General features: G+C 37.6%; 1 protein-coding gene across 1 annotated transcript in view; it reads right to left on the reverse strand.

Moving 5' to 3' along the window:
- The window catches only part of PPP2R2B (protein phosphatase 2 regulatory subunit Bbeta), a 236,641-nt gene extending 229,854 nt beyond the window's left edge, over positions 1-6,787 (reverse strand). Inside the window, exons 1-2 of the mRNA XM_034780480.1 lie at positions 6,659-6,787; positions 6,454-6,531 (exon numbers count right to left, since the gene is read on the reverse strand). Coding sequence (XP_034636371.1) covers positions 6,454-6,531; positions 6,659-6,668 — 88 coding nt within the window. The 5' untranslated portion in view covers positions 6,669-6,787. The remainder of the gene's footprint in view (positions 1-6,453; positions 6,532-6,658) is intronic.
- Between the last annotated feature and the right edge of the window lie 11,613 nt (positions 6,788-18,400).

Genomic DNA, 18,400 nt, shown 5'->3' on the forward strand with positions numbered 1-18,400 from the left:
GAATATTTATTTCTTAGTTGGCTAATTTCTTTCATGGAAGAAGTGAAAATTAAGAAGAGATTTGACTGAGGGTGATGGTTTAGCAGCTCATCGCAGGAAGTGTGTTCCCTGCATGGGAGCAGTCTGTAAGAAAGGGCAGAAATATTTTGGAGAGAAACAGATAAACAGGCAAGCAAGGCTGGCATAACAGGCAGAGCAAAAGGCAGTACATACAGCACAAGAGGAGACAAGGTTGGCCGAGTCAGAGAAGTAAAGCTATGAAGGGCCAGGAAAGTAAGGACAAAAAGCCTGAACTTGAACTACACGTGTGTAGTCTTTTTGCAAATAGTCCCATTGACTCTAACAGGATACTTTCCATGACAAAGTGTTTGCAGAGTCTGATCCTAATTGATCCTGCAAAAAAACATTCCTCCATGTAAAACAAGCAATTGTACATTTAACTCCCTGTTTGCAGATGCCAATGTGGGTTTTGCCAAGTGCCAGTGGGTGTGAGCAGTTGTGCAGGTGCAACTATTAGGGCTTTCTGTGAAACTGTGGTGCTTTAGAACTGTTTCTCTCCATCCCCCACAGCTAAGAAGTCCCTTTGACTTATCAATCTGTGTACAGCTTTAGGGCCTAGGCCTAAAAATAGTACTAAACATAGTGTTTACAGCTGTAAGTAGGGAGATTCTCTCTCTCTCTCTCTCTCTCTCTCTCTCTCTCTCTCTCTCTCTCTCTCTCTCACACACACACACACACACACACACACACACACACACACACACACACCAATGAGCCTTAGTCTAAGAAATATTGCAGAATCAATGCTAGAATAAATGGTTGTGGTCAGAACTCTTAGATCCAGTTCTCCAAGAAACCTTAACTTACATGCAGGAGGGTTAATTCTGCTCTCACTTACACTGGTGTACATCCACTGAAGCCAATGGAGTTACACTGATGTAAGTGTAAGAAGAATCAGATACAGCAATAAATGGCACTTTTTCCAAACATGGTCTTTCTTCTCACTATTAACCCTAGTAATGGCTTATATCAAGGGGTGAGGGTGGGGTTATTGGTTTCCAGAAGCACATGTTAAAGTATGGTTAGCTAGCTGGAGTAGGCGTCCACCCACTACTTAATTTATGTTTCATTGTCCTGTTTAACCCCTCCAGCCACAAATTCTAGTAATTGTGCAAGTGGTATTCTGCAAGTGGGAAATTAAATGTCCTCCTCTGAAGCTATAAGTCAATACAAGAACTACTGGTAATATAAAAACTACCAGGTGGTATAAACGTGCCAAACATGTTGTGTTGCATGCTCTTTACCGCCTAGTCAGAAGGTTAAGTCAAAACTGTTTGCATTCTGAGCTATATTTTGTATCTTAACTGTAATATTCTCTTATTTCTGTGTATGCAGAACTCCCACTGATGTGGGACATACAGACTTGTAGGCAAGGAGGAATATTAGAGTTCTGAATTTTGCTGAGTATTATCTCTGGATTCAGCCAAGAAGTAAGGGTCCTATGGTCATGTCCACATATTGGACTTCCTGTGCACACTCAGAGTAAATTTTTATAGAAGAACAAATTTGCAGTAAGCAGACCAAACTGTGCAAACAAATGGTTTCTGCATTCTATTTCACACGGTGTCTGAAATCCAGGAAAAAAGGATGGTACTGATGATGGTATTCATTCTCACATTCACTCCCTTCACGGTTAAACTCAGAAAATTACCTTCAGTTTTCCTGACAAAATTGAAGTAGAGTATCAATACTTTGTTTAGCTTTGCCAGCTTTGATCAATGGAGTGAGCTATAGAAGTCCCATCTAAGAAATTATTTATGCCGTTATCTGAGGGGAAATTACTTTAAACTGTATCTTGAAAAAGATTTGTAGGAAGAAGAGTGGTAATGAAATAAAAATAAATAAAACTATGGATATTTGTTTTAAAAATTAATATTAACTCAAACTTGCTCAAACTGTAAATTGAAAGGGAGGCTGATTAAGTCACAAATGCTCAACACTTAACTAGTTCGAACAATGATCAGGTTTTGATTTTAACTGCCTTGTGGTGTCAAAAACTCTTAGCTACTCCAGTGAAAAAGGGCTGCAAAATTATAAAAATCACTGCTCCTCCTCTGGGCAAGACACCCCCAACAAAACCAGGGTCTCAGTCTGGTTGATAATAGTGGATTGATAAGGATTAAATAAGAGCCCAGAACCCAATTTCAAACCAAAGTAGCCAGGCTAAGTTCTGGGCAGATGCTCAGAATCTTCCCTTTCTATCTCCCATTTCATGGCCACTGCAGAGCAAGTAAGGCATTGTTCCACACTGGCACTTGAGTAGATGAAGTAACCTGTGTGGATGCTGACATGCAATAGGGAGGAAGGATGGAGAGGGTAACGCAACAGCAGATCCTATGCTCATGTAATAATCACCAATTTTGCTTCCACTTTTACAATAAATTTATGGATTAAAATAGTTTCCACTGTACATGACTGAAAAAAAAAATTATTTTCACTAAAAATATAAAATAGATTTAAAAGTTTCCCAAGAAAGAGATCAATCCTATCTTTTAAACTTTGGACACAACAATATCAGTAACCCTATGGTGGTTTGAATCTATTTAATTGTTTGTGCTCATTTTTTTATGCTCCAGTAACAAACAACATGTCAGTTCACATGCAAAATTCTGGAGGTGCATTGTGCTTAATTAGCAAGCAACACAAAAAGGAAACCAACATGATAAGACAACAGGCCAAGCTCAGTGCCAAGTCAAAGAGCCTGCAGACAGTTACGCACCATTTTAAATGTTTGATTCTGAGCTATCAGTTACACATTTGGATGACCTGGCAAACACAGATTGTGCAAGCACATGTAATAAAAGTCCCAAACTCAATGGGAACGGCTGTTGATCATGGCAGATTTCTTGAATCCAATAGCATCCCAATGACAAAGTATTCCTAACAGGCACTAGAAAGATCAATTCAATGTACTAAGGTCATTTTAATTTAAATATTGCTATGTATATATTATTTTCCATTGGAAATCTCATTATCTGTATGTTTTAAACTTGAATAATTAAATAAGACATGATTTACATGCTAAGAGCCTATGACCCACTATTCTGTGATACACAGATCACAGGAGTTGCACTGCAGCCCCAAATCTCATTATGCTGCCTTTTAAAGACAACAGCATCTACCACATATAGCTCTCCCCAGTGGCATCACCCACAGTCAGATCTGGAGAAGTTCCTCTAATCTTGCTGATATTTTTAAGACTCTAGACTGTGGATTCTGAAGCCTCAAGAGAACTGGGGGAAATCCTGCCTCTTTATTTTGCATATATCTGGATTCTCCACCCAGTTGCTAATCCCCATTAAACCAATTTGAAGCAGGACTCCTGAAAATTTGTTTTATATTTTCCAGAATGAAATTTGGTTTGATACAATGTGGTACATCAAATGTAATTGTCTGGTATCTTTATATTACTTTTGTCGATGTGTTTGTCTCTACAATTAGAAAAAGATAACTTCAGGCCCCTTTGAAGTATAAAATATCTCATTTACTCTGAAGTTTATGTTAGTTAAAGATGAAAAGGATCCATTACATTATTGAGTCCATCAAAATATGTATTACATGCTAGGTTACTTTTATTTCAGATTAAGGAAAACAACAGACAAAAGAAAGAACAATTATTAAATTAGAGAGAGAGAAAGAGAAAGAGAGAGAGCGCGCGCATAGACTGTCTCTCCACAACATTCTGTGTATGACCTGAAACCCAGGTGCCCTGCAGAAGTTAGAATCCTCTACATTTAAAGGTGTGGTACCCAGTAAACAGAATGGCAACATCTCCTTTCGGTTAATGACACATAACTGCATACATCACAAGAATCAATGAGATTATATTTCATGAAAATAAGACACAAAAGATTGACATTAACAAGAGCTAGGAGGGTGAGAGATTAGAATATACCCCAAAGACTGCAGCACATGATAGAATAAAGTTTTTAAAACTAAAAGGATGGAGCTCTGCTGAAACTGAAGCATTTAAACACTTTTGTGATATAAATTTGTATAACCTCACTGAAGTGCTGGATGCTGTGGCATCATTGTAAATATATATCCAAAATGAAACAGCACCAATGACCACCAATAATAATTAACTCTACCTCTTAATTACCTCCCAAGGCTTCCTACCCAGTCATGCTTGATTTTTTGTGTAAGGCCACCTTTACTTGTTGACCAATTTTTGGTAATCTGTATGATCACTTGTTTCACTGGTGGTTGCATTGCATACATATTCTAAACTAGTGGCTCTCAACCTTTTCCATACTGTGGCCCCATATTACAATAGAAGAAAAGTTTCAGGAGCCCTCGCCTACCATCCTGGACCTATTTGCTGTGTGTGTATGGGGGGAGGTGTCAAACCCAAAGGTGGAAAACCAATGTCTTAAAGCATTCATTGTCTCACAAGCTGAAAAAAAAAAAAAGCCAGCATTCTTATTTATCTTGAACTGGCAGGCAGATAGATATGACAAAGTACAATAATTTTTCCATATCTAGGTTGTATGAGAAAGGCTCAAACCATATGTAAACAGGTTTGCAACCACATTGCAGCACATGAATTCAGTGAACTTGACTTTAATTGATTTTAATTTTTTTGCAGCCATTTAATAGATTTTTAAATATCTGTTGTGTTTCATGCAACACTCTGCTCTCAGGACGATGGATATTATACCCCCATGTTACCAAGCCAGCTCAACAATGGGAGCAATAACTCAAGGAAGAATATGCAATGGTACCATAGATAAGGACACTTTTCCTGGGGACCAGGGTAGGAAGTAGGAACTCTGTTAGCAGAGGCTACCCAAGACATGGGCTGAATAAATTGTCTTTATACCTAGAACCACATTTTTCACAATACCATGCTTTTAAAGAAACCCTCACTTTCCAAAAATAAACAAATAAATAAAAACACCACAACAGAATAATTCATTTCCTGCATTTGATACTTGGGTGCCCATAGAAAAGAGCCTTCAAGCAGTGGCACCACTTTCAGCAAATTCTTTCCCGTTCATCATTCTAGTGCCTAAAGTGATTCCACTGGAGGAAATCCACTCATGCCAGCCCCATTGTCTAAAGCTATATGCAGTAATACTGGTTTCAGACCGACAACACATTTCTGCCAGTGCAACTAAGTCCTGATCTGCAACATCCTCATGTGTTATTCTAAACTCCAGTCTAAACCGTCAGTCATGTAGTAATTTTGTGATATGATCACAAGGATAAACTCATGTTAGCTGACAATTTAAACATGAAGGAAACCCAGGTCTCTAAACATTAAAGATCAGTGCAGTAACCCAGATCAGAAACTTGAATCTCCTCCCATAAAAGCCCTCTGAAGATAGAGTGATGGGTTTCTCATCATCTGATATTTAGCCTTCCTATGCCAGAATTTCTAAGCAAACAATTAATAACTCATTTTTGAGAATCAGGTAATAAAAATGCGGGGAAGAGTGTTGGCGACTTGGGAGCAATATGAGGAAATGGCATGGGATGGCGATCTCAGTTCTCCACAAAGGACAAATTGAATGTAAGAGGAAATGTGTGAAATCAAGAAGGAAAGAAAATAATGGACAGAAAAGAGGCAATAAAAACAAAATGGGAGATAAAACAGAAAACAAAAGTGGGCAATGGAGAGAAAATGAGAGTTAAAAGAAAAAATGAAATAAACAAAGGAGAGAACAGGATAAATTTAACACACACAACTTTAAGATCAGTAAAATTGTATTTATTTGTTCCTGTGTTCTATTCAGCTATGGCAGAATGTTATTTCCATGTGTCCAGTATTTGACCAAATCTGAAATGAGACACTGGTTGTGCTTTTGGGAGGGAGAATTTCAAAAGTGCCTAAGCAGCACAATTCCCACTGAACACTATTGGGTGTGAAAGTCAATGTGACTTGTGCTCCTAAATCCCTGAGGTGCTTTTGAAATCCCTCCTGCACTAATGCATATCTGTAAAAGTGTAGCTCTCTAATTTATGTTATCCCCAGATATGGGGGGAAAATAGTATGTTAGTATGGTATTATCCAGAAATCAAATCAAACTGATTCCAATTTTACAATTTTTTGTGGGGAGGTTGCATCATAATTCCCTGCTATTGATGCTATTGTGAATAAGAACTAAGAGCTACTATAAATGTATTTTACAAATGGTTGTTAAATTATCAATCCATTTAAGCAATAATTACATAATATGAATGTTTGATTGCTAACTAATTTTGGTGACTTACCTTTTAAAATGAATAAATATTTGAAGAAAACAGAAGAGAAAGGAAGCACTGATCAATTCCTCTCTTGCAATTTTACTCAACAACATGTGATCAGATAAACCCGATGTTGATCAAGCAAGCTATACACGAAAAACAAGTTCTCTTTGCTCAAAGCAACAAAAGGAAAAATAAACCTACCTTCTGTGACTCCTATGTCAATAGTTCCTTTTACTTGACTAAAGCACCACAGCACATCCTGCATGAGGTTTCCAAATCCTGCCAGTGAAACACATGCAGAAAGAAGATAAGATGTAACCACACATGTCCATACATTGCCTTTCTTTAAATGAACAAACATTCACTAATATCTACAACCACTGCATGAGGATAAATATGTGTTAACCTGGTATCATTCTTCCATGCAAAATGATAACCTAATGCCGGGAAACTAAAAACATTATGCCTGTGTTTGTGAATTGCCTCTCTGTCTGTTCTCTCTGTACCATCTTAGGGCTATTTCGAAAACGGTGCAATTGGAGCCAGTCCCCTCTACATCATTGGCAGCATCATAGAGGAGTCAGGAGGCCCTGCAGTCATGCTCTTTGTCACAGCCTCTCTTCGTCAGAATACTAATGTTCCCAGTCATTTCCATCTTTGTGAAAGAGAGACTGAAAAAGAGAGAGAGAGAGAGCAACAAAACAACACCATTTTTTCTAGTTTGTGGCCTACTTAGTTGTCAATTGCTTGGCAATTATCTTTGCAGAATTAAACCATTTTAGTTTAAGATCATTACAAGATTGTTAGATTAATGTTTGCCTGGAAGCTTCTAGTACTTTATAGTTGTTATAAAAGGGTACAGCAGGCATTCATATTGTAAGCATCTCCATGTAAACAGTAGCAATCTACACTGATCCCAGCATGGTAATATGTTTCATCTGCTGCTGCTCCTCATCTCCTTGAGGGCACAGCAAAAAGTTCCCCTTTGCAATATATCGTTCTCTCTGGTACACAAAATCCTTAGCTCCAAAGTCAACTTGCTTTATTTTATCTAATATACCACTTTTTATCTGAGGCTGTCAAAGCATTTTAAAAATATCAAATTAAGGAGGCTTCACAACAAGCCTGTGAGGAAGGGAAATATTATTATATCAATTTTACAGATGGGTACACTGTGACACAGAGAGAGGTTAAGTGTTTTGCCCTCAGCAAATCAGAGAAAAAGCTCAGAACCCGGAGGTCCTGACTCCCAAAGCTCTTTCTTTAACCATGAGAATCACACTCCCTTCCTTCCCTTTTTAGATAAGTATAGAGATATACATATATTAAGATGTAAATATAGGTTAATGATATAGACTAGCTGGCTCTTAGGCTAAAATCCTATGAGGAGCATTGTCTTAGTGAGATTTCTGCCGTATCTGAATCAAACCCAGAAAATAACCTTTTTCTGCTTTTGTATCCAAACTAGAAAGAATCAAATTGTAGAATTTAGTTTGGAACTTGTGTTTCAGATCTACCCACAGAGAAATAAGGGGTTCTGATCTGATCTACTAGTTTTCTTTCATTCATCCACATGCTATACATCCATATGCCTTTCTGTCTCTCTATCTGTCTTTCTGTATCATACTGTGGTTTGTGTTTATTCTGTTAACAAATAGACCTAGAGCTTTTAGTATAAACTGTTAATTAAAACTTCCATAAAGCTTTGTAAAGTTAGGCTTAGAAAAATAAAAATATTAGCAAGCAAATTTTATATTGCTTATAAAGTAAAAATATATCTGAAGGTCAGAATCTATTTTTGCACACTTATTTTTGCAGATGCTTAAACATATATACTTGTAATCTGCTCTGACTACTCAAATGGAAAGTTATACGGTTGTAATCAAAACTACAAAAAAATGGAAAATGTGCAGAGAAGGGCAACTAAAATTATAAGGTACATGAGACAGATTCCATATGAGGAGAAATTAAAATAACTGGGTCTGTTCAGCTTAGAACAGAGATGACTAAGGTGCGGAGGAATATGAAAGAGGACTATAAAATCATGAATGGTGTAAATAGGGAAGTGTTATTTACCCCTTCACAGGACACAAGAACTAGGAGTCACCCAATGAAATTAATAGGCAGCAGGTTTAAAACAAATCTAAGAAAGTACTTTTTCACACAACACACAGGCCAAAAGTATAACTGGGTTCAAAAAAAGAATTAGATGAATTCATGGAGGACAGGTCCATCAATGGCTATTAGCCAAGATGGTCAGGGATGTAATCCCATGCTCTGGGTGTCCCTAAACCTCCAACTGCCAGAAGCTGGGACTGGACCACAGCATGTGGATCACTCAAAATTACCCTGTTCTGTTCATTCACTCTGAAGCATCTGGCATTGGCCACTGTTAGAGACAGGTTACTGGGCTAGATGGACAATTAATGTGGCCCATCATGGCCTTTCTTTATGTTTTTAAGTAAATCTCACAAAAGTATAAAATGTTCCAACTGCAAAGGGAAAAATAAGTAATTAATTGTTACTGTCTCCTTTAGCCAAATTTGTTATAACCTTTTGTACACTGAAAATCTTAAGTGTATTAAATGTAACTGTCTAAACAAATAACCACAAAGTAGACATTTAATAGTAGTTAAACAATAATAAGTTATGCAGTAGCTGTATTGTAAATATATAATAAATGGGGAAGGAGGGAGCAGAAGGACTATAAAAGACCTCAGCCCACCTGTAACATGCTGTCATGTCTTTAGACAGGGCAACCTGACTTAAATAAACAAAGTTGGACTTGACCACCTAATGTCTCAGTAATCAATTATCTAACAAGAGTCCATTTATTACAATTCTATGCAAAGAGTTAACATTAACATTAATGCAACATTATGACTGAAAAATAAAGCATCCAAATATTAGGAAATGCAGAATGAAGAAGTAAAGTCTGTGTTTAAGCCTCAAGTATGGTTTTTCTTTATATCGTGATCAATTATTTATAAATTAATATAAAATAAACTGGATTTTAAACACTTAAAATGCTTATATACAGTATGTTATAATAGAGTATATACAGTTTTCAGAACTTTCTTGATTTTAAGTATCAATGAGATCTACAGAACAAGCCAAGTTTGAACAAAAATGGTGGAGTAGTTCTAAAATTATGAACATGTAAAGTTAAATGGCCAGATTCTGAGATGATCTCATATTTGAGGTGATCCTAGTTGGAAAGAATCTTAATGTTGATATGACTCATAGCAGGCCGACATTCTGAGCCATGTTAGCTCTGAAATTTTCCTACTTTTTAAAAAGTAGTCTGAAGCCTACAGAGGGTATGTCCTGCATACATTTGAATGTTTCATGGGATGTATCACACAGACAAATGGACAATGTCATGGTTGAGAGGCTCAACATTTATGCCCTTCTCTAGAAAATTATTGTGTTTTTTATTTAATATTTTTTACTCATACTGAAGAAATCGACCATTTCCTTCTAAAAGACTCAAAATTCCTGCTCCTTGGCTGGGTGACCAACCAATTCTAAAGGGCTTCTGAAAGTAGCATTTTTGTCTAATCAATCCCTTGCTTGCTCACAAGAATGGACTTAGGAGAGCAGATGGATAGTGTGACATATTATGAATACACAAAAACCCTGATTTTCCTGTTGACAACTTGCCCAGCTTGGGAGCTGGGATTCATCATCATTTGCAGCCTTTGTTTAGGAAACACTGGTGATTTTTTTTCCAGTATCAAGTCAGTTTAAAAAAAAAAAGAAAGAAAGTGAGTTTTTAGTTAAAATGTGGACCTGTCAAACTTTATCAACATCCCTGAAAAGTGATGCTATAAGACATTCTAATTGTTATGGTAAAAATTAAAACAGGCTGGACTGGCATGCAGCTCACAGATCTCCTGCCAATCCACTGGTCTGTGATACAATCACAGCTGCTTTTATACACTTCTTAGGAATATATTTCTAATTTATATGATAACAAACAAATGCAAGTAACTAACATGAAAATATTTTGATTATCCTTCTCCTTTTCAGTAGGTTTCCATTAGTAATTCAGGCTCTGACTATTTGTGAGAAAGATCCCATGGTGCTTTTTTGTGGAAATTAACTGCAATTTCTTGGCCAAATTTAACCTCAGGTAATTACATTTTGACATCCTAAATCCTGTACACCCTCTTCAGTTTCAAAGGGATATCATGCCCAATTCTGCCCTACATTACTTAGGTGCTATGCACATTGGCTTCAGCGAGAGGTATGCATTTATGACTGAGGGCAGAATTTGGTCTGTGTTGTGTCGTGCTCTGGTGTCCTAGTTAAGCTACTACATTTCATCCTGGAGTTGGCTGCATTTCTGTGAGGGAATAGGTCATCCTTGTGGTGTTTGAAAGAGCTTCTTATCCTGGTACAGCACTTTGAATCCTCCAAAATGAATACATTTAATATTACTTGGCCAAACCCTGACTTCTTTAGTCACTCCTTACTCAGCCATTACTCCCAGTGGGCCAAATTCATCCCTAAATGGATTAATTCACAACAGAATTTTTTGCCTTAGTAAAGACTGAATAAAAATGAGTAACAACTTCAGGATTTGACCCTAATGAAATATCTTAGCAAAAAAGATTATGGTTGTGCATACTGGAAGAGGGGTTGAGATGGAATAGGAAGTAGGTGCCTAATCACTTCTCTGTTGTAATTACTGGGAGAAGATCATTCAGGCCAGTAAAAATAGTTGTCTCAGCCATCTAAGGTGTTATTTATTTGAAGGCATCTGTTTTAGTTTGAACAGGGACTCAGTTTTTCTCTTGACTTATACTGAAAATTCAAGTTGCCTACAAATGTCACAAAAAAGGTCTTTATCTCCTTGAAACATTCCAATATGAAAAGGTTGTAAATGAAATCCTCTTTTTAAACAACTGAAATGTATAATTTTTGCAGGTTGCTGTTTTTAAGAAATAAAGCCCTTCGTCTTAAGTCTAGATTGTTGCAACAAATATTATAGAAAACATCTAACTAACTTTTTAATTTGATGAAATTTGAATGAGAACCAACTTATGGTGACCTTCAGAATGAGCCAAAAGTTGACTACACAGGATGATGAACCACAATGTCAAAAGCCAATATTTTGCTCTTTTAAACAATGATCTATTTTATTAGGAAAAAATTATTGCCAAGGTAACAGTTCCATCACATGGCTCAAATAGACTCAACATGTTTTGCAACCTCAATCCCCAAAATATCTTCAAGATAAATGTATGCAAATCACAACTTCTAAGAGGAAAGCTGTACACATCTTCAGAATTGTAACATTTTCAGTTTTTAATTAAATCTTGTATATTGGGGGATGCACTGGTAGAAAATCTTGGCAATGGATTAAAAATAGTGACAGACTGCAATACCCCAATTAAAACTGAGTAGTGCCATAAAAATGTTCATGCCACTGTAGAAAAACAAAATTTGGATTTGTTTTTGTTTCCTACATGATCTTAGATTTGATTTTTCCTTAACTTTCATCTCCATCTTTTTCCCCTAATTAAATGTTATCTCATTACAATTGTTCTTCCCTCAATATATATACAGATACAAAAAGTCACATGTCCTATAAGGTAGTAAAGAAGCAACCAGTACTGATTTGTTTCATCATCCTTGATTTCAGTGGTCTCCAGAATCACTATGATGTGAAATTTGCTAGTGCTGAACCTCTGGGAATTGCGATTGTTAACTTTTAGAAATATATTCCCTAGTCTTAGAGAATTTAATTTTCAGATAACTAGTTTGGGCAGTTTAAAGAAATAAAGGACCTGAAAAGTAGAAACTAAATAATGGAGCATAATTTTGATAGTTGAAACAAATCCATCTCTTATTAGATTTTCAATTTGATAGACATTCTTTTCAATATTGAAACTCTGCATCAGCATAACTGGCAATTATTTTATTTACTGGGTCTAAATCTAATGTCTTTTACAGTCTTTATCCTAGTGTAAATCCATGGATTTCAGTGGAGTTATACCTGATTTACTGCAGTGTGAGAACAGAATTTGTTTTATTATTTATTACTCATAATTATTATTGTTTAGTTTTTACAGAATACATAATGCTTTACCCACATGTAAGATAAGGTTCCTGCCTCAAGGAATTTAACTCAGGCTAGTAAGATTCAGAAGGTGACATAATTAAAATGCAGATCAGATGGGAGATGTCACAGTAGAAATGTCTACACTGCAGTGGCAGCATGCATCCCAGAGCGGGTAGACAAACCTATGCTAGCTCTATTTGAGTTGCATGCTAAAAATAGCACAGAGCTAGCACAATGCACATAGCAATGTGGCCATGGCAGCACGGGCAGCAGTTTGGACAAGCCACTCAAGTACAAAGCTGACTGACCCTTGCGTATATTCTTGGGTATCTAGCCCAAGCCATTTTAAAGAATGAAACAGAGGCTGCCTTGTGCAAGAAAATTGGGACACAGTTCCAGACAAAGGAGGCATCAGGGTGAGGTGAAAGCTAGAATAGAATACAATGGGCCAAAACACCCTCTTTACCTGCATGGACAAAAGGGATGAAAATCCAGTGATTCTAGGCATGAAAAACAGAGAGACACTGACACATGGATTTTTATATATAAAGTAAGCCTCATTATTTCTCTGAAATACTGTCCACATAGAAATGTGAAGTGACTTACAGAAGGGTTTGTGCCACCTTTATAGTACTGATTCCCCAATCCTGTAGCACTGTCCTCACTCAAAACTATGGAGTTTACCTATCTAAGTTAATGTTGACTGGCTCAGCATAAATGTAAACAGGGTTCATCATTGGGAAAAGGCCATAAGGAGCTCATAGCAGCCTGGATGTAGAATAGCATAGTAGCACAGGTTGCTTCTCAACTTGGATCTCAGTTAGTGTTCAGTATTGCTCCTGCTAGTTATACAATAGCTGAAGAGAAAATCTAACATAGGCAAATATAGAGAGAAAGTTTGAAACAGTAGTCTGATGAGTCAAAGTGTTATCAAAATATTGAGCTCATGTTCATTCACAAATATTCAGGTTTTACAGAGTTTTTTAAGGTGCCACAAGTATTCCTGTTCTTTTTACGGATACAGACTAACACGGCTGCTACTCTGAAAAGAGTTTTTTATGTTTGTGAATGTTTATCAGGCTAACTAGATGCAGCGCTAATAAAATGTTAATTAATTACTCTGAAAACTGTAATAAATTTCACCGTACAGTTGTGAGATCAGGGGTAGGCAACCTATGGCACGCGTGCCGAAGGCGGCACGCGAGCTGATTTTCAGTGGCACTCACACTGCCCGGGTCCTGGCCACCAGTCAGGGGGCTCTGCATTTTAATTTAATTTTAAATGAAGCTTCTTAAACATTTTTAAAAACCTTATTTACTTTACATACAACAATAGTTTAGTTATATATTATAGACTTATAGAAAGAGACCTTCTAAAAATGTTAAAATGTATGACTGGCACGCGGAACCTTAAATTAGAGAGAATAAATTAAGACTCGGCACACCACTTCTGAAAGGTTGCCGACCCCTGGATTAAATCAACATCTTATTAAGGAGCAACTTTTCTTAAGAACCAAAAAGGAATTTCTGCTTTCTCTTCAGAATCTCACAAATTCCTCCCTGCTGGGTTCCTCAAATTCCTCGCTCTGGGATGCATGCTATCCAATAGAGAATAGTACAAGGATGACAATTTTTTGTGGTACAATAAGGACTTTTGTGCATTAATGCATTTCTTACAGCATTAGGCAGATTTCAGCACTGATTTGGAGGATTTTCAGTTGATTGTTCTATAACGCACATGTGCCAGGGCTTTAGTCTTGAACAATCCGAATGTTTGCTCATCTCTTTGCCAACTAGTACCCAGGCACTAAAGCAGATTTATCCAATTAGCGGAGCCCCACTTCTTTTTAATTGCGCTACTACGTGTGCATTATTGTGTGCCTAATCTGAATGTTCAATTGTCATGATTGCAAGTGCAAACTAGGTAAGTAATAATGGAAATAGCCAGTTCTGGACATTTGTATACACAATGGTAATTAATCTCTGACTGCATAGGTACAGATACCATGGTTACCAGTATGAGCTTCCATAGGAAAGCCTCTTTCACTTGAATTAAAGGAGTAACTGTTAATTTTTGGTAATCAGGAGACTCTTATTCCCACTAGGGCCAATGACTAAATGTAGGCATGATCACATGAACTAGACCTGTGTATAGCATACTTAACCTATTTACATGTGCATTTGCAGTAACTGAGCATGCAAAGGCACACAATTACACATGTATTTTGTGAGGGTAAATGTTCACCACAAATATTAGAAAATTTAATCCTTGGTGTTCTGCACATTATTACTTCTTGGATTCAAAACAGAGGAAGAGGTTTTACTAGATGAGCAAAGAGGATGCCTTTTTCTTGCCAGAACAAAAGCAGTTAAATTTATCTCTGCTGGCAGTTGCTCTCAGCATATTTCAGAGTTGTCTTATCCTTCTTTCTCTTAAGGGTGTTGAAAGTGGTAGTGTTGATGAAGTGTTTACTGGTATGAAACTGAGTGACTAATTATCTGGAGCCCTCAAATCACTTTACAAACATTTCTTAACTCTCATAACTAGGACTGGTCAGAATTTTTTTCCATGGACAATTTCAACTTTTGGGTGAAACATTAAAACCTGAAAATGTTCAACTGGAAACCTTCCACCGAAAACTGAAAAAAATTGATTTGGAAATGCCACCATGTTGCTTCAAGGGAGCTGTAGTTTGGGTGTTGCATGTCCCCATTCTCCTCAATGGGCTGGATTCCCAGGCTGGACTACATTTAGAGATGCAGTGTGACTAGGGATCCCGGCCCATCGAGGAGTATGGTGACCTGAGGCAGCTAAACTACAGCTCCCAAGAGGCAATGGCGACATGGCCAAATGGATTTTTTTTTTTATTTTAACGAATGTGTTTTTTCCATGAAATGTCAATATTTCCTGTGGAAAACAGATAGTTTTTGCAAAATCTTTTTGTCACAAACTCAATTTTCTGTCACAAAACAGTTTCAAAGGAAGATTTTCCAACAGCTCTATTCACAACGCCTATTGTGCCTTTCTCTGGACTTGGGCAATGCCTAGCACACTTTGGGTGCTTTGTCTATCTAAATAATGAACTGGAGAGAAGGGAACATCTAAACAGATTGACAATATGCCTTCCATTACAAACGGTGCCTGAATTCCTTTAGACTGTAAAGAGCTACAGGGCAAGGGACTTTGCTGTTTATGAGTCCTTTTTTTGACTGTACAGGACCAGAGCTATATAAAGAAATCTATCTACTTATGTATGGTGGGAGAGGAACTGGCCCTTAGCTGTTTGCTTGCACTGTACCACACAGAGTGGTATTCCGGTTATAGATGTATAGGGCTCTGTGCATATTTTGCTGCAGGTGCCAATACAGCGCGTGGGCGCGCACCAATGTGGCACGTGCATACACCACTTTGCAATGTGGCCCCAAGTGTGATTACCCTGGGCATGCACTATGAGGCACTGCAGGGGTTAAAACCGTGCAGCGGCGAGGGGGAGGGGAGAGATGCACTCCTGACTCAAGATGGCTGCCTGGGGAGAACAGGCGCCTTGAAGGAACGAGAAAAAGCCAAAGGTGTGAAGAGGGCGCATGCGCAGCTCTCTCATCTTCGGTCCTAAGAGCCGCCTCTAGCGCCCAGAGCATTCGCGCAGACTCAGTCCCCGGCCCGCCTGGAGGTGCGTAGTTGGAAGCTGGAGCTCGCGCGTGGGCGCGTGCGGCATGGCTGGAGGGCTGGTTCGAATGCTGCTGCTCTCACAGCTCCAGGTGCAGCTGAGCGTGCCGTGGGCTGCAGGTAAAGAGTGAAGGGCAGCGAGCGCACTATAAGTACTTAACATTTAAAATAACTGATGCTGGCAGTAGATGAGAGTAGTGATAAATCACAATACATGCACCAATAAAACTAATAAATGGCAGTCAGGAATAACTGCAATCAATAACAGGCAAAGGAGTAATAAATCTTCAAAGTAACAATGCTTTGTAATAGATAATGATTTTAATATAATCAATGATGCTGTTTAATTGATAATTTAATAAAAACATCATGATTAAGAGTGCATACAATAAATAGGCATATTTTAATACAATCGGTATCATAATATAATAAATAGTACTAAAATAATTCAGCAAAGATCATAAAGCCAAGAATACCATGCATAGTAAACAACTATACTAGTGTTAAGCAAGCCATAAATATCCAAGAGAGTTTATATTGTATAGGGGAGTGGGAGAGGAACATTTGATATGATATAAGATTTGAAGGGGGAGAAGAGGAGGTGCTTAAAAACTCACTTTATAAAATGCTAGAAAAAAGGGTGATGATTTTAGCCAATAAAAAAAATAAGTCATAACAATTGTAAACACAGAGAGTCTGTATCTGTCTCAGAGATAGAGAATCTCTATCTATTTTGCGAATTATGTTCAAAGGTACCAAGATTGTGAACCTATAAGCTGCTCCAGGACCTAAATGACTCCTCTGTCACCCCTGAAAAAATCATCTTCCCATCACTAAGCCATAGCCTCTCTAGTTATGAACATTCTATCCTCACACAAGGAATGTACCCAACCCACTATCCCTTATCTATTTATTTGCCTTATTTTTATAACATCATACCCCATTTACTTTTGTGTGCACCTTCAGAACCTTTATTTGGCTTCCCCTTCATCTAAGAATTGTACAAATAAAATATTGGGGTGAGTTGCCCACTGTATTTTGCACAAGGAACTTAAAAAGTAAACAAAATTTGGCTTTCTTCATTAATGAAAAATGGACTGTCTTTCTACGTGTCTGGACTATATCTACTGTAAAGGGGCCTTGATCCTGATTAGGACTTCTGAGTACTATTGCAGTATAAGTATTTAATAATAGTATGTATGGTAAGTTCTTGAATTGAGGACCACATTTCTAGTTTGTGGTAATGAGAACTTTAAACTATCAGTGTCTGTGATTTTGGATGGAGACTGTTGACTGTATTGCCTAACTTAACTGAATGCAATGGAAGAGTAACAGAGAGTCCTGTGGCACCTTTAAGACTAACAGAAGTATAGGAAGAGTGTTGGTTATAGGTACTATTACTCCTGTGGACTGTAGTTCTGTGTCTCGGTTCTCCTCTTAAAACAAAACTGAGCTTCCAGTCTGCATACTGTGATACAGCCTGGCTAGTGTGTACATTGTATGCGCTCCCAACTATTTGTGTTTTTCAAAATTATAAATAAAGCAAATGGCACAATCTACACCATGCAGGTAGATTTCTCCTCTGATACCAGCATAGCAGAACTTGATGCCAAAATGTCTCTCTTTGCAAGCCTGGTCTAGCTGCCCTTGGTACAGGAGTCATTTCCATTTAAATCACATTGAAAAAGGGCTGCAGCATGAAACCCCGTACATGTTTTCTGAGAAAAGAATTTTCCCATTGGTTTTCCTGTTTTACATTAATAGTTCTGCTTACAAGGAGCATTCAAAAATACGAAATTCAAAACTAATTTGTTGCCATGAAATTTGGAGGAATGGATCAAGAACTGATATAAAACAGATTTAAATCATCACTATTTTGAAAGTAGGGGTTTTGATGAAGACTTAGGGGACTGTTTTCTCCACAAGAACAATTGCATTATCAAGCTTCATTAAAGGAAAGAATTAAACCTCACCCCCCCTCCCTTTGAGGTAGGAAAATATTATCATCCACATGCATCAATTAAAGCATCACAGACCAGACATAACATCCCAGGTATTTGTATTTCAGTAGTTCCTACAGTCTCCTAGATGATATTAGGGGTCCATTCTTCTAAGCACTGAACAAACCTATTGTAAGAGACAGTCCTGGCCTCTAAGCGTTTACAGTCTTAATAGACAGAGGAAGTATTAAACCCATTTTACAGATGGGGAATTGAAACAGAGACTAAATAACTTTACACAAGGTTACAAACAAAGTCCATGGAGGAATTGAGAGTGGCTCTGTTGAGTCCTAGGCTGGTGCCTTAACCACAGGACCATTCTTCCTCTTGCATTTAAGGGACAGGTGGTTTAAAAATCTTGCTTTATCAACTGTAGTGTGGGACTTCCATCAAGCTAAGTGAAGACAGCTTT

The sequence above is a fragment of the Trachemys scripta genome, chromosome 8 (genome assembly GCF_013100865.1).
Source record: "Trachemys scripta elegans isolate TJP31775 chromosome 8, CAS_Tse_1.0, whole genome shotgun sequence".
Classification (NCBI taxonomy): Eukaryota; Metazoa; Chordata; order Testudines; family Emydidae; genus Trachemys; species Trachemys scripta.